Source organism: Accipiter gentilis, chromosome 6 (assembly GCF_929443795.1).
Source record: "Accipiter gentilis chromosome 6, bAccGen1.1, whole genome shotgun sequence".
NCBI lineage: Eukaryota > Metazoa > Chordata > Aves > Accipitriformes > Accipitridae > Astur > Astur gentilis.
In genome coordinates this window covers 5,546,485-5,571,529 of record NC_064885.1, presented here as the reverse complement: position 1 = coordinate 5,571,529, position 25,045 = coordinate 5,546,485, and the positions used below count along the sequence as shown (strand labels likewise).

The 25,045-nt window shown below is 43.1% G+C and overlaps 1 protein-coding gene across 3 annotated transcripts in view; it reads right to left on the bottom strand.

Moving 5' to 3' along the window:
• The window catches only part of SSH2 (slingshot protein phosphatase 2), a 104,755-nt gene that overhangs the window by 64,770 nt on the left and 14,940 nt on the right, over nt 1-25,045 (bottom strand). For 2 of the 3 annotated variants that reach the window (XM_049801691.1, XM_049801690.1), the window contains exon 2: nt 4,781-4,824. In XM_049801691.1, coding sequence (XP_049657648.1) covers nt 4,781-4,824 — 44 coding nt within the window. Of the gene's footprint in view, nt 1-4,780; nt 4,825-7,147; nt 7,214-25,045 lie in introns of those variants that run through there. The other variant, XM_049801688.1, reaches the window with a different exon arrangement.

The window sequence follows — 25,045 nt, the reverse complement described above, 5'->3', positions numbered from 1 at the left end:
CTTACAATTTATTGAGCTGTTGCCCCATACAGGGAAACACATGCACCAATTCCACTTGCTATTTGAAAACAACTTTTATACTGTTACAAACCATAAGCTCCCTGCATCAGACTGTGGTCTTCCACTCCTAAAACAAAAAGTATTTACTCGCAGCTTGAAACCTTGAGGCATCTTGGCACATCCAACTGTTATCATGGCAATAATCTGATTTGCCTTCCTTCCCAGTTCACTCCTGGAAGGAACTATTTTGACTAAAAAAAAACAAACGAGAAGGTAAGCACACTTAGGCTGCAGAAGGTGTTGGGTTGGATTTCTTTTTTTTTTTCCTTTTTTTAACACCACCCTCCCACCCCCACCTAAAGAAGGGAGGACGAGCACCTTTTGAGAACACTTTCAGGTAACAAACACCAGATTTCAAGCAGGACCTAATCACTCTCTGTAGCTTTACCTAAGCAAATGGACTTCAGTCTGACCAAGCACCAGGCCATAAAAGTTCAAAGAATTCCTCTGAAGTCCCCAGCAGCCTTGCTAGGCAATACAGCTTACCCAATTTTATATGCAGCAGTTACTGTGCAGACTCAAATGCTGCATTTCAGTAACCAGAGCTGTTTCAAGGCACACAGAAGTGGTAAATTCACAGATAGTGTGGAAATAGAGGCACCATTGCAAACATAAACCCAAAAAGTAATTGGCAGATCCTGACGGTGAATCCAATGCAGACTGCAGCACCGCTGCTGCCCCGGGCCCTGGAGATACAGTTTGTCAGCAAAACAAAGATGCTGAATCCTTGCAACCTTGGCACAGAGCACACAAAACCTTAATGTCAATAGGTCAGTTAGTGTAAACACAACTTAAAGCTCAGTACACATGCATTTTAGGTAAGTTTTAACAACATTGGGATGATGCAAAGAGATTGTTAACACAGATGCTCCATTAAGAGTGTATTCAGCATAGCAGCAGCACGTCTGGGGACAGGAGAGATGTGCAGGCCAGCTAGCTGTACAGCCTCCACATAGTCCAATAAAAATGTCTAGAAGGTAGCTATGAAGGTAATAAATGTAATAAATAGATTGTTCAGGACATCTGCTTAGGCAGTATTCTGTCTTAGTCCCATTAGCCAAGGGTTAGACAGGTGACAAGGACTGGCTTGATCAGGGACTCCAGAGCAAGAACTTGGACCCACATCAAGGGTTAGCGGATCTCGCCCATAAACTGCAAGAATGGTCACAGCTACGGCAGGGTACAGAGACTCTCCTGGGCTTCCCCCAGAGCAGGGCTTGGGTGCGAGAGAAAACGTTCCAGAAGCCAAGCTGGTTTTCACCCATTTGCTCAGCTTCATGTATTTGCAGTATTAATTTGCCTTGGTTTTTAGTAACAGATATGAGTCTTTATAAAAATTAGGTCCGTGTTCAGTATACCCAAGTACTTTCCTCAGGTAGGAAAACAAACCATTCCTCTTTGCATTAGTACAAAAGAGTTCGCAGAAAATACCGTTTCAAGCATCTTCCAAGGATAATCGCAGAGCACACGTGAACTGTCTTTCTGCATATCTAATAGCTCTTTCCATCTTTTGAAGAAGAGCTTTAAGTGCATTCTGCTAATTCACAAAGCAGAAAGCTCCTCATTCCATGATGGTGCTGGCAGAAGCAGTCTTGTGGCGAGTGCAGACTTGTCATGTCGTTTGACTGCTCTGTAGAGCAGGTTTAAGTTTAAACAACATTTTCACACACTTCCTCTCCTTTGTCTGCGAGACTTGAGTCCATGCAATCAGTCCTCTGTGGTGTTAGATCGTAAAGAGCATGAACAGGTCAGCAACCAGACAGATTATTCCTTTTAGGTATGATGATCTTTATGTACCTATGTACAAGTTTAAGCTCCTATCTGAAACTCACTTCTCTGCCTCTCTGGAGGACGTTTTGGACTGTTTGCTCTTCATAGCCTCTGCTCAACAAGCACTCGTCACTCCTGCTGTCCTACTGCCAGTCTTTTCTGCATGTTCCCTTTCACCTCAATATATATCCCGTATCTCATCAGTGAGAAAATGATAAACAGCAGAAACCTAACACAAGAAACTATCTAGAAATTGCTAGTCACAGGACTAGCAATGCTGTTGAGCTGGATCTACATGGAACGTTTGTCTCTTTTGAGACAGCAATCCCTAGACTCTGCAGAGACATAGGGACTCAGAAGGATGGAAATGAAGGCTATACTCGGTGATCTTCAAGACTGATCACTGCAAAAATCTTCTGACACCGAACACGTCTATGTGCTTACCCTAATTCCCTTGCAAGCATTAACATCTCTATGCACTAACATCCTATTTAATAAAAATTGAAGTGTTATTTATTAACCCAAACATGCTTTTGGCCACAGTAGTACTCTCGCATTCAACGTCCAGTTAACAGGACTAGTTAACGGGATGACTCTGGACCCGCTTGATGCCAACCATGCTACCTTCAGGTAGTGTTTGAACAAATTTTACACGAGTGCAGGAGACAGAAGGACTCCTCGTCAGAAGAATTTTACAAATAGCAAAAATTCCACCCCAAACACTGACTGTAGCTACAGCCAGGTCACCTGAATTATGCCTCAGGAGAACTTCACCAGCCTGGCCTTGCCCAGGCAGGCAGCTAGGAATGTCAGGCTGCTGCAGCGCGCTACTTCGGCAACATTGCAACTGATAACGTACCTTTGCTTTTAAAGCCAAATTCAGTCCATTGCCTCTTTACTGTCTGGATTTTTAATAGCTACAACTTGCTATGTTCCCTTGAAAATTGAGGATTAGATACACTTAAAAGCTGTTTATAGACATCTGCTGCTCCTCCACAGCAGGACTCCAGGTTGACTACTTACCACATTTGACTGTATTATTTTTATCCTATCGTAACCAAACACATTTAACACCCGCCCCCTTATTTTCCCTAAGAAGGATCCTGGTTTCAGTTAGCTTTCTGACCCCAGCAACAGGAGTCACGGAGTTCAGATCACCACATCAACAGCAGCTTGTCATTTCCTACCCCAGGAAGTTATTTAAAATATATTAAAAAATGCTTGTTTCAAACCTAACCTACAATTGTTGTTAAGTGCCCACAACAATTAAATACCTCCCATCCCCATCCAATACATTATGTATACTGAGATCAAGTAATGAGTTGATCTTGTGACTGCTGGAAGGCTAAGAGTGAAATTAAAAATCAGAGTTTAGCTGAGTTCAGTTTGAACCTTTGGGAATTGTGCTTTCCAGCTTTCCTCTCAGTCATGAAAGCTGTACAATGAAGAAACAGCAATTCTTAAATCATCTTCAAGGGTAGAAGACTGAAGGAAACAGACCAGTCACCTTCCCCGGGCCACACAATCATAGGACTACACTGAAATCATGAGAATGTGCAACCAGGACAGCTTTTTCTTTTGCAGATGCATCCAATTTGGCCCCAAATCCAAAGCCCAAATCTTTTAAGTACTTTTGAAAGCCTTTTAAATAGTAGAAATTATGGCTTCTGTTGTTACCTACTCACACAAACACCATTAAGCAAGGAACTGTAACAGCCACATCGCTCATAAAGGGAGAACTATTTCACCTTCACTTCCCCTTTACTCGCTCTGGAGGGAATCTTATGCCTTTCGTAAAATTTGACCGCAACATTTTAAGCCAAGAAAGCGCTCCTGCTGCTGGAGAAGTTACCTGGTATGTACACTTTTTGCTTTCAATAAGTTTAGCCGAAATAATTCTTTTGATGGCTTAGAGGATAGGAGACAAAGCTTACAGACTTCAAGAAGTCTACCCCTTAAGACTACAACTACATTATAAAATCATGATTCATATTTGCCACTGTTCAATCAGTTGAGTTTCAATGTTTGTTTGGGTTTTAGGGATAAGCACTTATCAAAAAAGGTTCTTCCTGAAGCAACTGAAATCAGCATTTATGAAGAGTGAACATCTCCATGCAAAACAATCCCAATTAAAAAAAAAAATCCCTGCAAATTCTCTCCTAACTTTGGAGTAGGTGTTTGACCACCTGCATCAGTGGCAAATACCTACGCATCCATTGAACATACTATTTTAAGCAGCAGGTGCCCTTACGGCATAGGATTACCCTGTACTTTAGCTTCTAGAAGTACAACTTTTCGCAAATCCCAAAGACGTACACAAGAGCCTAACCAGGAAAAGAAACACAGCTAGAGAATGACTATCCCTGCTGAAGTCTCTCCTGTGATGCTCCTGCTATCTAGGATAATCCAACAATCCTTGTTGGCAACAGAGACTTTTTAACCAGAGAACAAGAGTTTATTAGTATGGTTATTCCTCAGAATATTGTGATGATGGGCCAAATCCTGAGAAAAAACATACAACATTGGAGGGAACTAAGGAACAACACAACCAGGATTAAGCAAAGTCTCCACATGCACAGAGAAATGGAATATCACCATCTTACTCAGAACACGTCCACAGGCAAGACACCCCTTCCTAGATGCAAACAACAGTTTGAAGAATATACTCACTGACTTCTTTGCAAACTGTTCCCCATATGTGTTTTTCAGCATGTAATCTGACTTTTCCCGTTTCCTGCTGCAGCAACCCCTTTACTGGGAGCATCACTTAGGCTATAGTTAAATATATTTTTCAGTAAGGTACACATAAGACAGTTGTGCAACATTAACAATAGGCAGAAAACTATGCATGTTTGCAGAACATGCCAGAACAACAAAAAAAGCCCTGTGGAACATTTCACACAGAAAGGTATCCTCGAGGACTCTTGCAAGCCTCAAGTGACAATCTTACCTTCTGGGCTGGGACCGGCATTCTTCTTCCCCACTGTCTGCCTCCTGCATACACAGGAAAGGAGAAAAAAGTTAATATGCTTTAATATATGCAGAATCCAAAGACTTGCATTTCACTGGTTTTTGATGATAGAAGACAAAGGTAACTCTCACTGCTTCTGCACGTAGCTGTCACTATAGAGGAACTCACTTTCTGCTCAGCTGTCACTTCATGTTCTCTCAAAACCCTTTTAAAAACTCAACATTATGAGAATTTGCAAGGACTTCAAAACGACCCCTGCCAAACAAGGTAGACCAAGAACCAAACACATAGTTTACTTCCAGGCAAAACCCTCTGGGTTTTATTACCTTTATGTAGATCACCTGAATTCATAGTCCAGTGTCAGCAATCAAGTGTAAGAATCCACAAAACCAGTAAGTAATAAACCTACCAAACAGGACTGGGTGAGTGCAGAGAGACTAGAAAGTAGAAATTTGACATGCTACGCTGCTTTAGATACAAAATTAATATGCGCTATCTCTAACATGCTGTGGAATTTTACTAGGCCTACCTACTAAAGCCCAAAGCAATACCTCAGTAGAGAGATCTCAGCAACTAATTCCGCTTCACAGTACATTTACATATGCATTGCCAGGCACTGGCTAGCGATGGGGTATAGGATCTGTCTTATCACTGAAAACTTACTACGTTCGTGTAGGTCTGCAGGACCAAACACATTTTAAAACATACCAAGCATTCAGTCAGGGCAAGGGCATCCCAAGAAAACCAGAGTTCAGCACAAGGTGACAAAGGAAGCAAAAAGATAATTTTGTGCCTAGCTTGCTTTGGCCTTCCCTCCTGCAGAAGATCTCCTCTCCAGTGAGTGCCCACCGTTTACTGGCAGTGTAAAGTACAACAGGAGTTGCACAGAATTGACCCGCAGTAAAGAGCAAGACCTCAGCATGGCACGATGTATTTTGGTCATTTTTTTCAAGACACAAACCAGCAAGCACGTAGTTGCAAGAGACCTGTGCCTCTATGACAATAGGGTTGCTAATGTTCTACTAATGAAGTCATGGGGGGGGGCGGGGGAGGGGGGGCAGGTAATTCTCTGAAGTGTTCATTATTATTTTTTTTTTCCTAACTGGGTACAGAGCTCTTTTCTATCTAACTTTTCCCAAGCTCCAGTACGGTAATTCCATTTCTCTCCTTTTTCTATCACTCATCCCATCCTCATTTAAGATGCACACATCCTCTCATGAGCAAAGATGCTGGCACACATATCATGGCAGTAGTAGAGTGAACGGTCATGTTTACTGCATTACTCACGAGTCATTTTATAATACTCCTGAAGGCAAACACAAAATTATGCACTTCTACTGTGCTTCTGAAGCAGGAAAGCAGGGATAAAGAGAGTCCAGAGTTGCTTTTCTGCAAACACCTGCAGAAGAGCTGAAACCCAGAAGCCAAAACATCAGCAGAGAGTGATGGTGTTTCACACAAGAATGAAGTTTGACTTATACCAACACAGTCATGGTGCTCTCCTCCCCAGCACTGGCCCCTGCCCAAACACCTCTGCAATAGGCTTTGATAACATTCTCCCATGAACAACCCAGGGGCGACTATACAGCTCTTCTGAAAAGGGAATTATCCTTTTCTTCCTTTTCAGCTCGCTTCAGGAGAGCAATTTGGAAGATGGTCTATCATGCACACACTGATTTCTGTTTTACATACCAAGGCACACAGATAGAAACTAAGGAAAGGTGCGTAAGAGATTTCACGGGCTGGGGGAAGGCTGGAAAATGAGATAAATGTCAATTCCAAATGAAGTTGATGGAAAAAAAGGAAATGAGGAACTGCATGTCCCTGGGCCTCTGGTTCAGCCCCACCAAAGAGGACATGTACCTACCTGCTGCCCAGGGCAGGAGAGGAAGGGAAGCGACAGGAGAGGGAAAGATTCTGGAATAGACACATTTACAAAACCTACAGAAACTAGCACATAAAAGCATCAAGCTCAAAAAAGGGGAGGAGTGGAAAAGTTAAGTTTCCATAAGATAAAACAGAAGTTTTTTCCTGAGAATCTTTTGAAATACGTTCTTTGTGCCTATTGGATGTGAAGATCACACACAGTTCATTTTTTCACAGAGTTAAACGCAGATACGCCTGCCGGATATTCTGTTTCTCTCCTATTTAAATGAACTGAATCCGAGAGATATGAGTAACTAGAAAATGCATGCCTGCTACTGGTCTTCTATTTCTAAGAACAGAACTAGAACACCACCATGAAGTAGTTCACTTGGAGCCACCTGCAACCACAAATTCAAGCTAAAACCTGCAAACCATCTACAACAAGCAAGAGCTGGCAGGAATACCTTCTACTCACTATACCTTAGAATCAGCGCAGCAACTCGATAAGGAAGCGAGCATTCCTGACCCCTTCAAAATGAAAACACCAATGAACTCCACAGTCAACAGAAAACAAGCTGTAGCATCATTCAGAAGGGTGCAAATACACAGATGAAGAGCAGTCATCACATGAGCAGCCACAGAGCTCTTTCAGACCAGGGAGCCAAGCCCTTGTTCCCAAGATGAAGTGTCAGCTGCGTTCCCTGTCTGGCAGGACACTCTGGGATACTCTCTGGGATACAGCCCCGAGACCGGCCTTGCTAAAGAATCCAATGGCGTAAAGTCACTTTCCATTATTCAAGCTTTTGTAATAACCACACTGGCTCTGGACGTATCTGAACCAGAGTGTTTGCTGTTCACAGCTCCAGACACTGGACAGCTGTCCTGGCGATCCATGCACCCCACACAGCCGAAGTCTCCACACATTTCAACTGCGTTGCTTAATGCCTCAGGGGCAGTAGCTGTTCCATGGACCATGCTGCTCATTCTGTATTTTGGCCTATTTTGGCTTGACAGGTGGTAACAGCAGCATTTTAGGTTTGCAAAAGTAAGACATCAAGTACTTCCAAGCATTTTGCTAGTGTTTAACTGTCTTGCATGCATGAAACAGTAAGTACCTGCATTTCTACAGCAAGCAAAGAAAGTCTACTTCAGTACTAAATACTTCTCATACCTCCTTGCCTTGATCCTCTTCCCCTGAATTTGTAATCCTAATTACCAGCGTTTCCCGAAAGAGCGTATATTCATTTCTCACCCCAGTAGTGGAAAGTGCAGGCAACTCCCAGTAGGTTGGAGTAGAAAATACTGTGGTGAAAAGGATAGCTCCGATCCCTAAGATCACACAGTGCTCCTCTTAGCCGGGCAGCTGATGTCACCAAAGAAGCCACACAGGCCACCTCCTCAGTGCCACGCACCAGTTATGGCAAACAGATACAGCATGCAGACTTAAACTCACCTTGGGCTGTGCCAGTGTGGACAACTGTCTATTGCCCCCGCATTTGAGAGCACAGGGTCTCTCTGGGTTATCCTGAGCAGACTCTGCACTAGCTTCTAGAGATCTGCCTGCAGAAACAGAGGGATGTGGCATGTCCTTTACACTGCTAGTTGCTAGGAGCAGTGGACAACTCGCAACACATCTCAATGGCTTCTCCTTAACGAACCCACTTACTACAAGTTCTTGTAGCAGCAGTTAAAAAAACCCCACAAATAAAACATGCACACAAGATCTGCAGGATGAGGATTCAGATCTTTGAAGGGTCAGTCAGTCAAGTATCACAGCCCTATTAAACTGAAAGACACTAGCACTACAGTTACCACCACTGGCTTTGCCCAATCCCCAATCCCACCCCACTACTTTGGGTGGCATGACCCGATGTAACAGCCTCACAGCATTAGGATGGTGGTGTTAGATGGGGGTGACAAACTTGAGCATAAGAAGGATACTAGAACCACAATACCTTTCACTCAGGATGCTGCATCACCTTAAGGACTTAGTGTGCTAAGTGTCCTGAACAAGATCAGCAAGACAAGAAACCAGAAGCCAGCATCAGCTGTGCAGTTAGATTCCTTTGAACAAATTCATTATTTATCTCAACTCCTGTTGAAAACACCATTAGCTGTTGTGGGTATGTTTGTTATCACTGGAACTTCTCACATCCTGCCAGAGTACAAGCTCCAATGAGTTCCCTGGGTTGAAAAAAAAAAGTTGACTAGGGGCAGGGGGGGGTGGGGGGAGCAAGAGGAAGAGGTCAGAGGGGATGGGAAGATGTTTCATTACATGCAGGACAGCTAAAGACATGATGTGGTTTTTGAATAAGCCAAAATAGCTCAAAAGCCTATATTTGGCTAGAGAACAAGTTCCTCAAACCCACAGTAAGGTAGGACAACTGAAAGAGCACTTGAAATCTCTACTGCGCTGTTCAAGAACCCAAGCTATGCAAACATTTTTAGTGTATAATGAATGGCCATTTCCACCTGCCAAAAAAATCCTTGTCACAGCAACTGGCAAGCCTGGTACACCATAGCCAAAAGTCCCAGAAATGACAGGAGAAGATCCTGAAATATGCAGCTCATTATCTTAGCTCCACTCAAAATTCAGCCCTCAAGAGCTCAGTGTGGAGGAGGCTAGACATGGCCCAATCAATTACCATCTGTCCCTGCTGAAGCTCTTACAAGATCTCTTTAATATTAGACATAAATGTAGCAGATTTGCGTGAGAAACACATCTATTCAGAATATAGCCGACTGTCTACAAAAACAGAAATGTAGACAAGTGCTATATGAGCAAGAGAGCCATTGCCAGTATCTAGGATGCTATCTGGAACAAAACTAACCTTCACTAACCTCCTCCTCTTCTCATCAGCAACTCTGACCAGCCTGCAGCCTACTCCTTCCCTGTCTCTCATGTTTTTCCTGGTATTTACAGAGTGGTCAGATTCAGGTTATCTGAATCATCTTCTCCCCATCAACTATCTCCTTTGCAAATGCATCCATACCTTCTCATGGACAGAGGGCATTCAGCACGGAAGAAGATACAGCCAATGCTCCCACGTTTCACATATCCCACCACTACTATTTCTCCTCTTCCACAAGTCCATGCTACCATCCAGTGTATACCATACCCATCCTACAGTTCTCTGTGCTGTGTTCTGGTCACTATGAAATTCTGCAGCTGCAAAACATCACAAAAACCTTAGTAACTGTGAGCCAAAACTAAGCTGCAATGACGAGTCACCCCACTAGAGGGGAGGGCAGGACAGAGAAGACGTGCCCAATGCATGGTCAAGTGGAAGCTTCAGTGAAGGAAGTGACTCCAGTACTGACACGACTACTAAAACAAGCACCTTCAAATTTCCACGTTATTTTCAGTATAGTTCCAAAGAGGAGGAAGTACTGCTGCCAGTGCAACAATTCATCAGCCAAAAAGTGGACCAAAACATTCCTTTCTGAGGACATCTTTGGGAAGGCAGTTTACATTTGAGAAGAAGCGTGCTTGGACACTGAAACCAGGCATTTGGAGGTGTGACCTGTGACAATGACCCACTTCGGCTTTTAAAGCTGCCTTCGCACAGGCGGTAGCAAGAACGTTGGATCTTGCCCCAGCCCCTGGTTCCCTGTGCCCTGCAGCACCCGTGCTGTAACCACAGCAATAGGTGCAAGAGACAGCAGCTTCCACAAATGCTACTTCAAGATTCCTGATGCTGGATTGCTCCAGCCTCAAACCAGCCTCCTCCACCAGCCTGCAACGAGGAGGAAGCTGAACAGCACTGATGAGGTCCAGAGGGAGTCATGCCCTGCTTTCCTTGACCAGAAACAGAGGCCTCGGGGGAAATGGAAGGAATGAGTCGCACAGCTCTAAACTAGGCCACGATATTAAATGCAGTTCAAAGTGAAAGATGAAAAATTCCATCTCTGCTCCTTTCAGGCCATGTAGGACAGAATATGCAAAACATTAATCCTGTTTGTGCTTTGATCCACTGCCAACTATCTGTCATCAAAAGGGCAAGGGAGAAGAGAGAAATTTTTTGAGTGCTATTCTGTTCTATACAATGGGAGTCACTCCATGTCACGCAAACAATTCTGCTCTTATAAATCTCCTTTTTGCAGACTGATGTAATGATAAACAAGATTCAATCTGCATTCTTACGTACAGGGACTGGAGCTGTCTGTCTGTATTTAACATTACGAACATCACAGCAAGTTCTTTTACTGTAAGAGATATGATTATTAGCATAAGCCATGCGTCTAACAATCACTACATTTCTATTAACCAAGGAACATTTCACACAGACTACACCCTAAAAACACATCTTTCAAACCTTAAAAGACATTCCAATTTAATAACTGCTTGCTATATATGATTTTATGCCAACATACTTGACTGTCAAGACAATGCCTGGGAAGTGTTTTTATCAGGAGTGTCAGTGGTCACAGGCATCAATATCAAGACAGCACTGACAATTTAGACAGTTTTCACCCCACAAGTCAACATTTTGCTCATAGCTGTGACGTGCACACTTCAGACATTACAGAACTTCTCTCCCCCTTCTCTATTTTCTAAATCTTGGCTAGGTGTTGCTTTTTGGATGGGCAACTTCGTTATTTTCATTGTTTGGTACACCTTCCCCTTTTACAGGAATCCTCTGCACAGCAAACACCAGCAGCGAGTGATCCCAAATTCCTCATAGGAAGGCAGAACCCAGAGGTGGATGTGAAACCACACTCATTTCTTGAAGCTGGTAATTTTCAAAGTCAATATTGTTCTTTTTTAAAGAGATCCTTATTAAAAGGGGGCAGAGAGGCCTTGTGCAAGAGTAGGAACGCAGAAGCTACTCTGTGAGAAGCTACATGAGATAAAGAACCTGGAGCCTTTTCACCTCTCCTAGTGAAGTGCAACTGGCAGCTTCTTATTTATACAACACAAAATGAGGTAATATAGATCCCCCCAAAGCCGCAGCAAGATTCAGATGTAGCCATGCCATCAGAGAGGCTTTTCGCTTAACATTGTCAAGCTACCATCACGTGAACAACTCTGGACCCAGTCTCAAAGGAGGTACTACAAAGAAAAGACTTGTAATTAAATGAGCTATCTTCTAGTTCTCTGCCTACCCTTTCCTTGGCTAGATCCCATCCAGTTGTTCAAACACACACCAAGTGCCTCTGAGCCGAACATGACCTTTGCTGGGAAGAAGGCAGCTGCTTTAGTCAAATCGGAGGCTGTGCAGCCAGGCACCGATCCAGTTGTTAAACCATGCAAATACTCCTCTGCATAGTATCCACCAGTCTCCCAGTGTATTGTTTGGGCTACAGCCATAGAGTGCAGTGCACGCTCCTCCATACAGGAGCTCTCCTTGTGTGTCAGCAACTATTAAGCAAGTCAGTACAAAACCCACCCTCCTCCAACTATTGCCCAACGCATGGATAACCCAGTCTGGTTGAGTATTGCAGAGAGGGTGCCATTACTGCAGCCACAGCCTTTCCTCTAATGCAATACAAGTCACCTAGAGATAAGAGCATCTACTGGATGTTCAGACTACTTAGGGCTCAAACCAACCCTTGACACAGACACGTGCTGACATTAGAGGTGCCCTGGGGTATCCGACATCTGCACGACACTGGCATTAGATGCCCAAAGAAGAAACTGAATAGAGGCCCTTGAAGTCCAGGGGACCAGGATCTGTGCCATGGACATCACATAGAACTGAAGTTCAACACCTTCCAGGATGAAATATTTGACAGATGCCTATTCAACAGCAGGCCCTGCACAAGGCTGGTCCTATCAATAATCTCAAAACATCTGCTGGAACAAAGTAAGACAAATGTTTGAGTCAGATTGCCAAATATCTATTACACATTTCTGTAGCAGAGAGACTTTCATACAGTAGTCTGAGTTGTATCAATCTCTTAAATAAACTGTGTTAGTAAAAAGCCCACACATACTGCATTTGCAGCAAGGCTGAAGTGCCAGCAACAACACTCTGGCTGGTAAAAAGAAACAAGGGCTGACTCGAAAACCTGGGTTAATAAAAGGTTCCCTTTTTTCTTGCAAGAAGTCCAAGACTACACATAAACTCACCAGCTAGAGCTTCCAGGGCTAGAGGGGGGATACTGAACTGTAACAGGTACCATATCCAGCCTGACTTTGTCTAGTAGCAGTTTGGTACTAAAAAGGGTGATTTGACCACTAAAAAAATGGGCAGCCAGAGTTTGCAACTTCCACAGCATGGAGAACAAAGACAACCAGAAATCTGCAGCAGTTTGTGTGAACCGATTTATTCTGTATATTATGGAAACCATTAACATGGTAGCGATGTGCAAGTACTCACATATGGAGGATAGGTCTCAAAGCTAAACTGAAAACCAGTTCACTTCAGAATCCCTCGGTCTCTGGAGATGGTTAACCTTAACCATTATTAAAAGTTATGAAACTAATTTATAAAGTCACCTAGTATGCTCTAGAGAGCTAGCTCATCGCTACTTTTTGAAATACTTACATTTGTCAAACACTTTTTAAAAATAGAAGCTGCTACCAAGAAGCCTTTAAGTTTGACATAAAAGTTCTTCAAAAAGCTAAACTGCGAAAAACTAGGCCACAAGTGGGAAAGGGGAGAACTGCACTGTGTTTTGCATAGTGCTTTTACCTTTCCAAAGCTACAGGGATAAGGGGCAAACAAGCAGCTTTCTCCAGCCATTTCTCTCTCACCCATCACTATTTACATGAAATGTTTTGAATGAACAGTTTTCCTCCTCACATTTCTTCTGTGTTTGAGGTACCACATAAGCAATAACTTTCTGCAGCCAAGTGTTCATTCAGAGGTTGGCATTCCTTCCAGATTGTTTTCTGTATCACTTTGCTGTGTCAGTAATTGGTATATTTAGGTCAAAGACATTGCGCTCCTACACTGGAGAGAGAAAAAAACAAGTTCCTTATCAAAGCTTTCATCTTCCCACTGGAGCTAAGAGATTTATGCAAAACTTGTTTAGATTAGGCTTTACTAAAAATTGCAGAAATAAAACTCAAACACTTGAAGACAAAAATTAGAAGCCTCCAACTGGTACAACAAGAGTCAGGATGAGAAATACAGTGTGACACAGCCTGCTATGCTACACCCCAAGAACAGATTAAAAAGGAGATTACTGTCAACTGAATTTCTTCAGTGAAATAAGCTTGCCTGATGGGGAGTACAACAGCTTTTGCCTTAATCACAGAGACACACCCAAAGGAAAAAACAAAACAAAACAAAAAACCAACCAAACATTGTAGATACATATTCACATTAAATATCCCTACACCAAAGGGATACATAACTTCTCTCTGAAACTGTGTAGTAGCATGTAATCTCCAGACACTTACAGACACCAAGAAAAAAATAATCTGAATAGGCCTTTCCTCTAACTTTTAGAAGACCTTTCAACACTGCGCAAGTGTGACGGAGAAGGCAGGTATTTAACAGAATTATGATGTTTTGCTAGATTTAATGCCTCCCAGAACCATGAAGATACCCGCTTAATCTCCTTTTAGGCAAAGCTAATGAAGTTGTCCACTGGAAATCTTAAAATCTAGAAGCATTTGTTTCCCTCCAACAATAACAAATACTTACAGTGATGGGACAAGTGTGAGAAAACTCACTTGCTGTATAAACACAGGCACTATAACTCCAGTTTTCATACTGGGAACTGTTTGTGACGTCAAGGGTATAGTTTGACTAAGACCAAGTCAAAGATATGCGGTGTACACTGGTGAATCTCAGGGCAGGGCTTCTACACAACGTACAGTCTGTGATTAAAATGAAATCCCAGCTCCACAGGTTACTGCAACGAGCAGCCATTCATTATCCATTCAAGCAGGGTGACACATTTACACACATGAAATTGTGCCTATGTAATTATGAAGGATGGACATTCACACCTCAGACCCCCTCCAGTCTCTACCTGTTAATACACAGACCTTGCTCAACCCTCCAATGCGCTCAAGAGCTTTCAGAAGCAGCATGGCTACATGCGCCTCCTCAGCCAGCAGCAGACTGACTTTAGAAGCTGGGCCTGTTTCCAGCTGGGAGAGGGAGTCTCCTGAACTGCTGCATTAAAAAAAAAAAAAAAAAAAAAAAAAAAAGACAGCTAGAACTAAACAAGGTTGAAGGAGCCTGAAAAGCAAACTTGCTAATGAGCCTTACGCAGAGAAGTTGGAGACCTGGAACTGCAAATGATAATCTTTTATTGTTTATGAGCAATACTATTACCCATTACAAGAAATAAGGACGTAGACCAGACATAGCAGATGCGCATTCTGGTTTAAGTCAGTTTCCCATTGAAATCAGCAAACATTAAATGTGCTTTTGAAAGAGGTAAATACTTGGCTTTCACTCCTCATGCCAAACAGCTATTTTAGGAGGAGGAGGGTGGAAGGAAGGGAGGTACACTGCAAAGGGAAGGGTCTTTGTCTTGCAATCAGCCATCTTCCTGTTAGCATCTAGTTTACCTTGGTGCACACTCACAGCGGCCTCATTTGTATCCCTGCTACAGTTATCTCCATTGAAAACCAGGGCGCTATTCTAGGCCTCTGTGCAGGCACAGTTCAAGTTGCAACTCCAGAACTTTGACTCTTCCCAAAATTTATAGTAGCGTCACTAAAGCAACGCTGATTCACCTGCAACATATATGAAATACATTATTCCCACAATGGGACAAGAGTAGAGCTATCTGGATACCATTCCTATTTATGTCATAACTGTGTCCCCAGAACAAAGCTGTGCCAGCATAGCTCTCTTGTTAAAAAATCTAATTCCTGGTCAGCAGCAGCATAACCAGGCACAGGCTTTTCATTTTGACAGCTTGCCTCAAACTGCACAGAGGAAAGCACATCCAGCCATCCATGAGACACATTTAAGTTGCATCTTCACCCCATGCCAGCTCAGCACTACGCTCTTAAAGCCAAGTGGCTGGCTGTCACACGCAAGCATCTTTCTCCCTGCCAGAATGTTAGAAGAGATTCTCACCCACTCAGCTCCTCCGAGATCCAATCCCTGCAAGCTCCTGTTAAATCTCCTCCTGACGTCATGAATGTACAACACGGTGGATGAATTAGGAGCAGCACAGAAATCTTCATGACCTACCTGAACTATAAGCACCAGCAGCCAGGCCACTTAGGGCCCTTGGCCTACGCCATCAATAATTAAAAGATGATTTTCCAGATAAATAACTTCTCACTCTCAGAATTTTTTTCAACACCTAAGAAGGTGAAATGAAGACTCTGAAAAGGGAGGAGAACAACACTCAATCTTTCCAAATTCCATGATACCCAACCTCTAAAAAGCAATATGGAGAGGAAGTCGTTAATATTTCAAATTCTTAACATTGCTTAACCTGAATCTGTGTTCAATGGTACAATTACAAGTTGCAAATTGTTACCTAGCATTTGTGAGAAAAACAAAAAAAACCAAAAAAAACCCAACAGAAAAAAGAGGTAACCAAGCAACTACATTGTCTGGATGCAGCAGCATCTGCGTTGGCACTTGCAGGCTGCTATTGCATAACCCTGGATTCAAGCAAGAGCACAGCCGGGGAGTCTCTGCTCTATTGCAGTGACATATCTAGAACAGAAGTGGCTGGTAGAGGTTTAACAGCAGGAGTTTAGACCCTATATGAGAGCAGGAATTGGCAGCAAAGTCTCTTCACCTCTAGCCTCCATGTGGGTAGGGAAAAAAAAACCCCAAGTGTTTCAGGCAAAACTTCAAAAGCAATTCCTGGGACGGCTTTCTGTACATGCAGGACACAAAGCAGAGTCTTTGGAGAGCAGAGGGAAAGGAACGCCTGAAGACATTCCCTGGCAAGACACTGCAGAGGGAATCACAAGGTACAAAGCGTACTCCTTGTTCACATCATCCATTCCCCAGGGTGCAGAACAGCCTCCCAGCTGCCCCACTTCTGGCAGGGGACCACTGCTACTAGAACTGGAACATAACAGTTATAAACTACTCAGAATCACTCACTTCTTTAAAAAGTACACCCAGGTATTAGTCTCATGCTGTTGGAACTTAAGCCAACACGCTGAGCCATTTTTCTTGCCTGATACAAGCTGGTTTACAGGCTCTTGTACACTGTTTCTCCACAGCAGAGTTCTGCCTACACTCTTTCAGCACTGCATGCCTACAGCCAACTGGAGATATAAGGGTCTAGGCAGTTTCCGAGAGACCAAAAGCAAGGCAGCAAATATAATAACACCTCCTCCAACAGTGGTTGAAGAAAAAAAGAAAAAAAGAGAAAGGAAAATGAAGCTGAGGAGTAGAACAGGGTTTTCTGGATGAGTCAAATATGAGCAGAACGAAGTTGCATAACGAGTGCCCCTTGACTTTTGTTATTTCTCCCAGCCAGCTCCTCCAAAAATCTATTTGTTATTGTTTATTTGGGTATCAGTCCAAATTGCTGTGGGAGGAGAGAAAAGGAAAAAAGGAAATGCTGTCAAGCTATTAATTCTAGTACTGTAGTCATCTAGCACTCTCCATCTATTAACAAATCAGTGTCCTGTTTACTGCAACACTCTCTAGAGCCTGAAAGTTAAATACAAGAAAAACACATCTTAATTAGTCTCTTGCAAAAGTGACTCCAGCACTGTTTCTCCTCAGCCAGCACGAATTCTGCCTTTGCTTATTTACCCACTGCTCAGTCCGGAATGGCAGTGTCATTTCACATCTCTCCAGAGACAGTAGGCAGTAGCAGGGGAAGCAGGCGCCCAGCGAGCAGCGTGTAGCCGGGAGCATCACTCCTGAAATTTAAGCCTCTGAATCATTGTATTGTAATAAAGGCCAGGCTGTGTCAAAAGCCAGGAGCGACTGTGGCCACCACCCGTCCTCCCATTCTCCCAGGATAGAAAAGAAGGCACATTCCTACATGTGTACATCAGTAACAGGAGAAAAGCTGTATTAAACCAGAATGCAGTGTTATGCTTGGTTATTTCCCTGCCTCAGGATGCAAGTGCCACTGCAGTGGGTACAGCTTGACCTGTCAAAGGGACAAGCTTCCATACAGCCACTTGCCCTCACTCCATACCAAACCTGGCTGTTCCCAGGAGCAGGAATGGCTGATGCAGAAGCCCACTGCCCGGAACAGCCTTTAATGACAGAAGGACAGAAACACTGTGCCAAAGGCAAAAGAGCCCCATTAGTCTTCGCACAAGCCTAGATTTGCCTGACCCCTGAAGTTCAATGGATGTATCAGATTTGTGGCCCTGCAGTACTTGCCTATATAATCCCAGCCTCCTTTGTACCATCTGTTTCCCCTTCGGCAGACTGGCCATTAGAGACACAATGCTAAAACTCATGTCTCCTTAGTAACAGGTTTTTGTTGATCTCTTCCGTGCCTCCCAATCTTTCTATCAATCCTGTAATCTACTAGGATTTTCCCTGCAGGGGATGCGTAACAGCATCAGTGGAAAAAAATATATGGGATGATAGAAACACTTTAGGGCAAGGGTAGAAGGTGTAAAAGGGGAGTGCACAAAGTTAGAAGAGCTACAAGTCTATCAAAACCAGATGTTCTCATTATATCAGAGCAAGCCACTAATATACCTTCCAAGTACCAGGTTTAAGATCTCATCTGAGCACTCAGTGCTTCAATAGTTTTTTCTTAAAGAGTTGCCAATTATGAACAGTTTGCCATCAATACACAAGTCTTAAGAGAAAACACCTTTCACATTCTCTGCATCTCTAAGACCATCTTCTCCAATACCTCAAAGGTAAAAACACTGCCAATCTCAACACTATGCAGGTAAGGAAGGACTGTATTTCCAGTCTATAGAGACTGGCTCTCTTACAGCAGGTTTTAAGTCAGTGATTGCTGGCTGCCTTTGGTTCCTTAATCCCTAAATCCCTACACTCTCTTCTTGAGGTTAATCCAGTTAAAACTCTCCCTTCCTTTTGGCTGGGGCCTTGCATAAATAACCACCTGAAGAGCAGAGCTGAAGAAGCCAGTACTCAAGAATATGGCACTTCCCAGAACTTTGTCCTGCTGCAAGGGACAGTGGAGAGTAAGTACTTACTGCCTATGCCAGAAAAGGAAATTAAGATTAGCTAGGTAAGGGCAAAAGGCACTCCTTATGGATTGCTTAAGTCAGCAGGAATCAATCATCCAGTCCGATCCAAATCCTCCAGTTGCTTTCTGCCTTAAGATAACTAGAAACAGGTTTATGCTGTACTAAGATAAAGCAGCCTTAAACCAGTGTAAGCCCTTATGTGAAAATCCCCCTTTTTGGGAGGAGAGGAGAACTTGCCTTTGAGGTCAGGTCTAAATGAGATGGCTATACAATTATAGTCATAGAGGCCATGTGGTATTTGGAAAAGCAACACTGGTCAGGAAAAGAAAATCACTTCAGACTTGGCTTGGCTGACCTGGACCAGCCAGCTCCCTTAGCGCCGAACCCCGTGGGCAAGAGAATGAAGGCAGTACTAAGAGGATGCAGCCGGTCCTCAGCGCTCACTCAGCCTGCCAGGAGAGGCCGGTGTAATATACACTCCAGCACATGCAGACCATGAGGGCCGTCTCCTTACACATGAGGCATCAACAGTCCAACCCAGCGAAGATGAGTACCTGCCCCCCCCAAAAAAGCCACAGTGAAACACACCCAGTGGAGATGCAAAGGAATCCTGCGAAGAGTCTTCTCTATTCCCTGCTATAGCACAGAGAAAGCAAGGACAAGTGGCTGCATGAAAGCGTGTCCTTTTCTGACAGGCGAGACCTTACCCACTTCCAAAGGCGCTTGGTTCCCTGGGAGTGAGCCCTGTGTAACCTAGCACCATCCCCTGGGCAGGCAGTGAGCAGTTGCAAGAGAAATCCTTAAGCTGGGACAGGCTTTAGGTCAGTGACCCGACAGACCACACGGATCCTGCCCCCGCAGCCCCCACACCCATCTGCATGTCTTATTCTCATTGTGAAGCTGAGCCAGAGGCTCTGGAGCAGCACGCATTGCTGTGGAGCAGCCTGTCAGAGAAAAAACACTGCACATGGGCTCCCTGGTGCTTGCCAAGCTCTTCAAGCTATGCACTAGAGCCAGGACTCAGACCATAAGCTCTTTGTGTTCCTGGTCATTCACGACCAACAGAAAGAGAAATCTGGTTTTGAGGACTGTTTATCAGCCTAGTCCTTCCCAAGATTCTCAGTCTCGGGGGTAGTGAGAATGAACAACCCCATCAGCTTGCCTGCCTAACTAAAGAGATAGCAAGCAGAATATGCATTTTGCTTCCCAGGCTAGAAGCAGTTACCCCACACCTGCTTATCTCAGTGTAAGATGACAAAACAAGGAGCAAGATGCCTGCACAGGTCTGAGCTGCGATACATGTCTAACTCCATTCACACAGATATGGAAAGTTGCCGCTCAGTCTCCAGCGTGTATTTAAACGCTCATTCTGAATGGCCAATTAGTCAGAAGTGGAATGTTTCTGCATTCATGGAGTAGCTATTTTAAGATTACATTATGCGCTCTGCTTCCATTAATAGGTTTACTTATAAAAAAAAAAAGGAAAGGCGTTACACCCAGCGATGCATTTGCCTCGGAAGACTTGAGTGCTGCATGTACCCAGCACAAGCAGAGGAAAGCTAATGAATTCTGTTATTGACAAGCCACATTTTTCTTCACAGCTCCAGAGATGACCTAGTCATTAGGCTTGCCAAACCTTGATGGAACAAGTCAAATCACTGTGTTCACTGGCCAGCTCCGTTATAGACCTGTCAACCTGCATCTTCCGTGGAGATTTAACACAGCCATAGAAGTCACCAAACTTAAAGAAGTTAAGCCAAACTACTGCAGCATCTTGTGTGTCCTGCGGCTCTGGAGGAGACTAACTCAGATAGTCTCATTCCAGACACCAGTTTCCCTGCTTGTGCCGCCCATGCTCTGCCTTCACCCAGTGAGAACCGGTACACATCTACACCCCTCCAGTACCTCTGGATCCCTTCAAGACCTTGGAGTCCCACAGCTATTTGACAAGCTGAAAGTTCACAGGAACTTATTTTGGAGCAAGTCAAGAACTCTCAGGTTTTTTAAGTTAACAAAACTTAAATTATTAAATGCTGTCAAGCTTTTATGAAAGCCAAAGGCAATTTTAGGGAAAATACACACACGCGTTTGGTCAAGACCCACCGCTCCCAATCTCTCTTGCATGTATTAGGATTGCAGCTTTATTCATAAAATTCACATACAATCATCCATCAACTGTAACATCTAGATTTGTTTCTTCTACCTTCTCCAAGCCTGAGCTGTGATATCAGGTTTTGATCAATGTGGTTTTCTGAGAGAGAAGATTGGAGGAGCTAAGGAGGGAAGCATGAATACAAGCACTTAGCCAAACACCGCAGATAAATTGCATGCCCATGGCACAAGGGGTATTATTTTAACTTAGAAAATCAATAATTCTAACACAGGGCAGATTCAGTGTAAAGAATCAGTTTTCTGTCAATAGTTTTGCTTTTACTAACAGGTTTATACAGATTGATTTGACGATCAAAGCCATAGAATCCAAAAGGTACATGTATAATAAATCTCATTAAGACTAGAGCAGGTCAGCCCTCTGATGAACTTAAGCTGTAGATCCTTCTAATGCTCTTGAAGAAAGCTTGGGTGACCAGCCAAATGAGGATTCCCTCAGCTCACAAATCCACATCTTCTGAGCCAAGTGGAAATACTGTATGAGCTAAGCAAAACAGAGTTTTGTGGGTTTGGGTTTTGTTTTTGGTTTTTTGTTGGTTTTTTTAAACAATGTGAAGAGCAAGCAAAAAACCCCAAATTATGAAGCAATACTTACTAGAGTCAGAGCTGAAAATAAAAATCCAACTTGGAGGAAAAAAGGTGATACAAAAAACATGGTATTAAACTGATGCTATTTTGATATTAGATTCAAATCTAAAGAAATGCATTAGCCCAAGCAGACATAAAAAGTACAAAGAAGTCTTAATAGTATGTGAACTCCAGAGCACAGCCCATCTGCTGAAAAATGAAGGCTACTAAGGATGGACAGCTTTATTGTCAGGGCATCCACATGCAGAGAATTCACGACACCAAACAACTTTAGCTGACAGTCATCTCTCCTGTAAAGCCTTGATCTCAAAGAGTTAAGAACACTGATTTAGACCCAACAGCAGTTGCTGTATCAAATGCGGGGGGGGGGGGGGGATAAACACAGAGGACTGAATAGCAGTAGCAGCACATATCCATAGAAAAACAGTATTATATGGTGCCAAGGAAGGAAATTAAATAGAAGGATGCCCAAATGCTTGAAAGCACTGCTTAAAACAAACCTAATATGAAGTCTGACCTTGTCAGTCTTCAGCCCTGGGAGGGCTCAGCTTCCACTGTGCAGAGGTGGAATGGACACAGACATCACACACCAGCAGCGGGACAGGAGCTGTATGCAGGTTCACTAACAGCACTTTAATGCTAAAAAACTTTGGCCATTGTGGAGAAACAGTAAACTCTTGGCACAGATATGGTCATTTCAACTTTGTTCATTTTACTGCAATAATAAGGATACTGCTTTACAGATGCCACAGTTGATAAATGCAAAAATGTGAAAGAGAGTAGATAATTTCCAGCTTTCTTGGTTAAAGCACACAACCCTCACCAAGGACAAAAAAAAAAAAAAAAAAAAATTTTAAAAATCTCTTCCCTCAAGATTTCAAGATATTTCTTTTACCAAAGCATGGTGGTTTTTCCCCTGTTTTTTAAAGACAATAGCAAGGAAAAAAAACCAACCCAAACCAAACCACCAAACAAACCAGCTTCTAATGCAGAAAACATTTCTGTGAAAATATGGAAGAGGTAGAAAATCCTGGATTGTATTTAACTAGTGAACAAGGTCACAAATTAAGCAGTCTGAGAATTTCTGGTAGCTTAGCCCTGAAATAGTCCCCCTTTTCTCTAGCCCTCCCACCCCCTTCACTGCTTAGCTAAAAATGCAAGACCAACAAGAACACATGATACAGCCTGCATTGGTATGGGCAAATACATGGCTGAAGTCACAGGAGCACATTCTTCAAGGCTCATGAACCATCACATGACAAACATCACAAGAAGCCAATTTACTAAACACAATTTAAACTTGAAAAAGTTAATAATAATAAAAAAAAACCATTATGGAAACACCTCTTAGGACGGGAGGAGCTACACTTGAAAAGACAGCAGCAAACAACAAAGCAAAGATCAGTTCTCATGTTATCTGAAACTCTGACTGCTAGTGCTACCATATAGGCTAGTATTGCTTAAAGTTCCTAATATATACTTCTAGTTACATAGCTTACAGTCAATAAAAAAGTTGACCAGCAGTCAGTGAAGACCTTATGAATAAGCCTCTCACAAAGATACAAATATTTGAATTTAATTGCATAGACCTGAGCTAAAACTTTTCTGATTCTGCGTGTTTGAAGAGCAGCAGCCTGTTCATTTGCTATAAAGCTTATATGTAAGAGTGACTACTTTTTCAAAAAGCAAGAGGACATGCAACCCACAATCCCTCTCCTTAGCTGTCAAGAAGGACTGACAGCTATTCAGAAGAAAACACATACAAGGTCTGCTTCCAACTCCAGTCAGGTAAATGGAAATAAAAGTAGAACTGCCTCTTAACAAGATGGCACTGTACAAACTGATTTTCACACTTCTACCTGTATTGAGTTTTGTGCCAGGACAAAGGAACTCGTTTCTTATTTCATAAGAGCCACTTTCACTGGAAAAGTTTCAAAGCTATACTAACATTTTATCCCAACAATTTAATTAGGGATTGGTCCAATCCTGGAGTAGTGCTCAACGCTCAGGGATCCTGAAGGGTCTTAACTGTTTAAAAATGTTACAATGATCTGCAGGGCCACTACCAAATAGATCACTGTAGACTCATCCTTGGGATTAAGTCATCTCTATTTGTGAGCCCTTATGTGATGATCTGTCTATTACAGAGCATAAGTACTGCATGAAAGCCTCTTCAAGGCCTTCACCACCATCTGTGAATTACATTATTAACAATGGTATGAACTTCCTAAGAGCATCTGGTTCTCTCCCCACCCCCTTCTCAAATCACTGGAAAGCTCTTCAGTATCAAAACAGGCACGGGCGAAGCTGTTTTCCTCCTTTCCCTCTCTCCTCACCTCCTCCTGCCCTCCAATAGCAGAAGATAGATGGGGGTCAGTTCTCCATTTCCATACCCTACATGTATTCTGCACAACTCTTGCTATTGTTAAATAAAGACGAACGAAAACAACTAAGCGACACGTGTACCACAGGCATTTTATTGGGAAAAGCAGAAGTTTATTTCATCGTTTTGCAGAGGCAGCATCTGAAGTATGCTACTGAACTGCTGCTGCAGAACGCATGCGCTGAGGCACAACGGGGACTAAACAGTCCTACCCCAAGACCTCACTTTTTACCAGCACAATTCCCAAAGTTAACCAAAAGCAGGCAGCAGCCATTAAGCCAACTTGAATAATTACTGCTGTAGCTAACTTTCTGGATGCAAGTAAGTATTTTGTCATCCCAATCCTCTTCCCCACCAAGCATGTTTCAGACGCTTATTCTGAAAACATGCCAGCTTCTTGTAAACAAGAAGTAGGAAGAGACAGTATCACCTGGGACATCAGAGCACGCTCTCCACTGAACTTTGCACAGAGTTCACATCAACCAGCCTCCTTGGCTACTCTAAGGGATCACTTACTCTTGCAGGAACAGAGTTCTTCCTATCTCTCTTAAGAGCCTCTCGTCACCTCAACTTTCTGTATACATCAGCAGCAGTTTTTCCATTCTGTTTTTCACTGTATAATTCTTTAGTTGCACAATTAAACATCACAATTCAGACAACATTGTTAAAGCCCTGTAAGATACAGCATCTTCCTCTGTCTTAAGTTAGCAGCAGTATTTCTTGAAAGAAAAGAGCAACATTATGGTTCGCTCAATAAAGACTTCTATTCAGCAAGAAACAGCATCCAAACCAAACAATCCTGTAATGTGCAATAACAGGCAGAAAATAACGGGTGGGGGGAGGGAGACAACAATGTTTCTGCACAAAGTCACATGAACCCTTCTTCTAACATACTGTTTCTCTTATGCCCATGTTTCAAATAAATAAATAATCAGGCATATGTTGAGATGCTGGGACGCTAGCATCTAGAACATACTCCTACTGTAATTACAGGTAAACACAGGATTTCTTCAAGTCTACAAAATAATGGGCAAGTGTGTTTATTCAGGGGCACCATCACTCTGATGTGCTGCCCGAATGCACACTCTGTGCGTGGGTCATGAGGAAGTATGCAGTTACTGTTGATGTCAAGCTACAGGAGGGGTGGAAGCTAGATGCACATAGTAGCTAGCCTCCAGGAGGGTTCTGCCAGAGTTTAATTTTATTCCGGTCA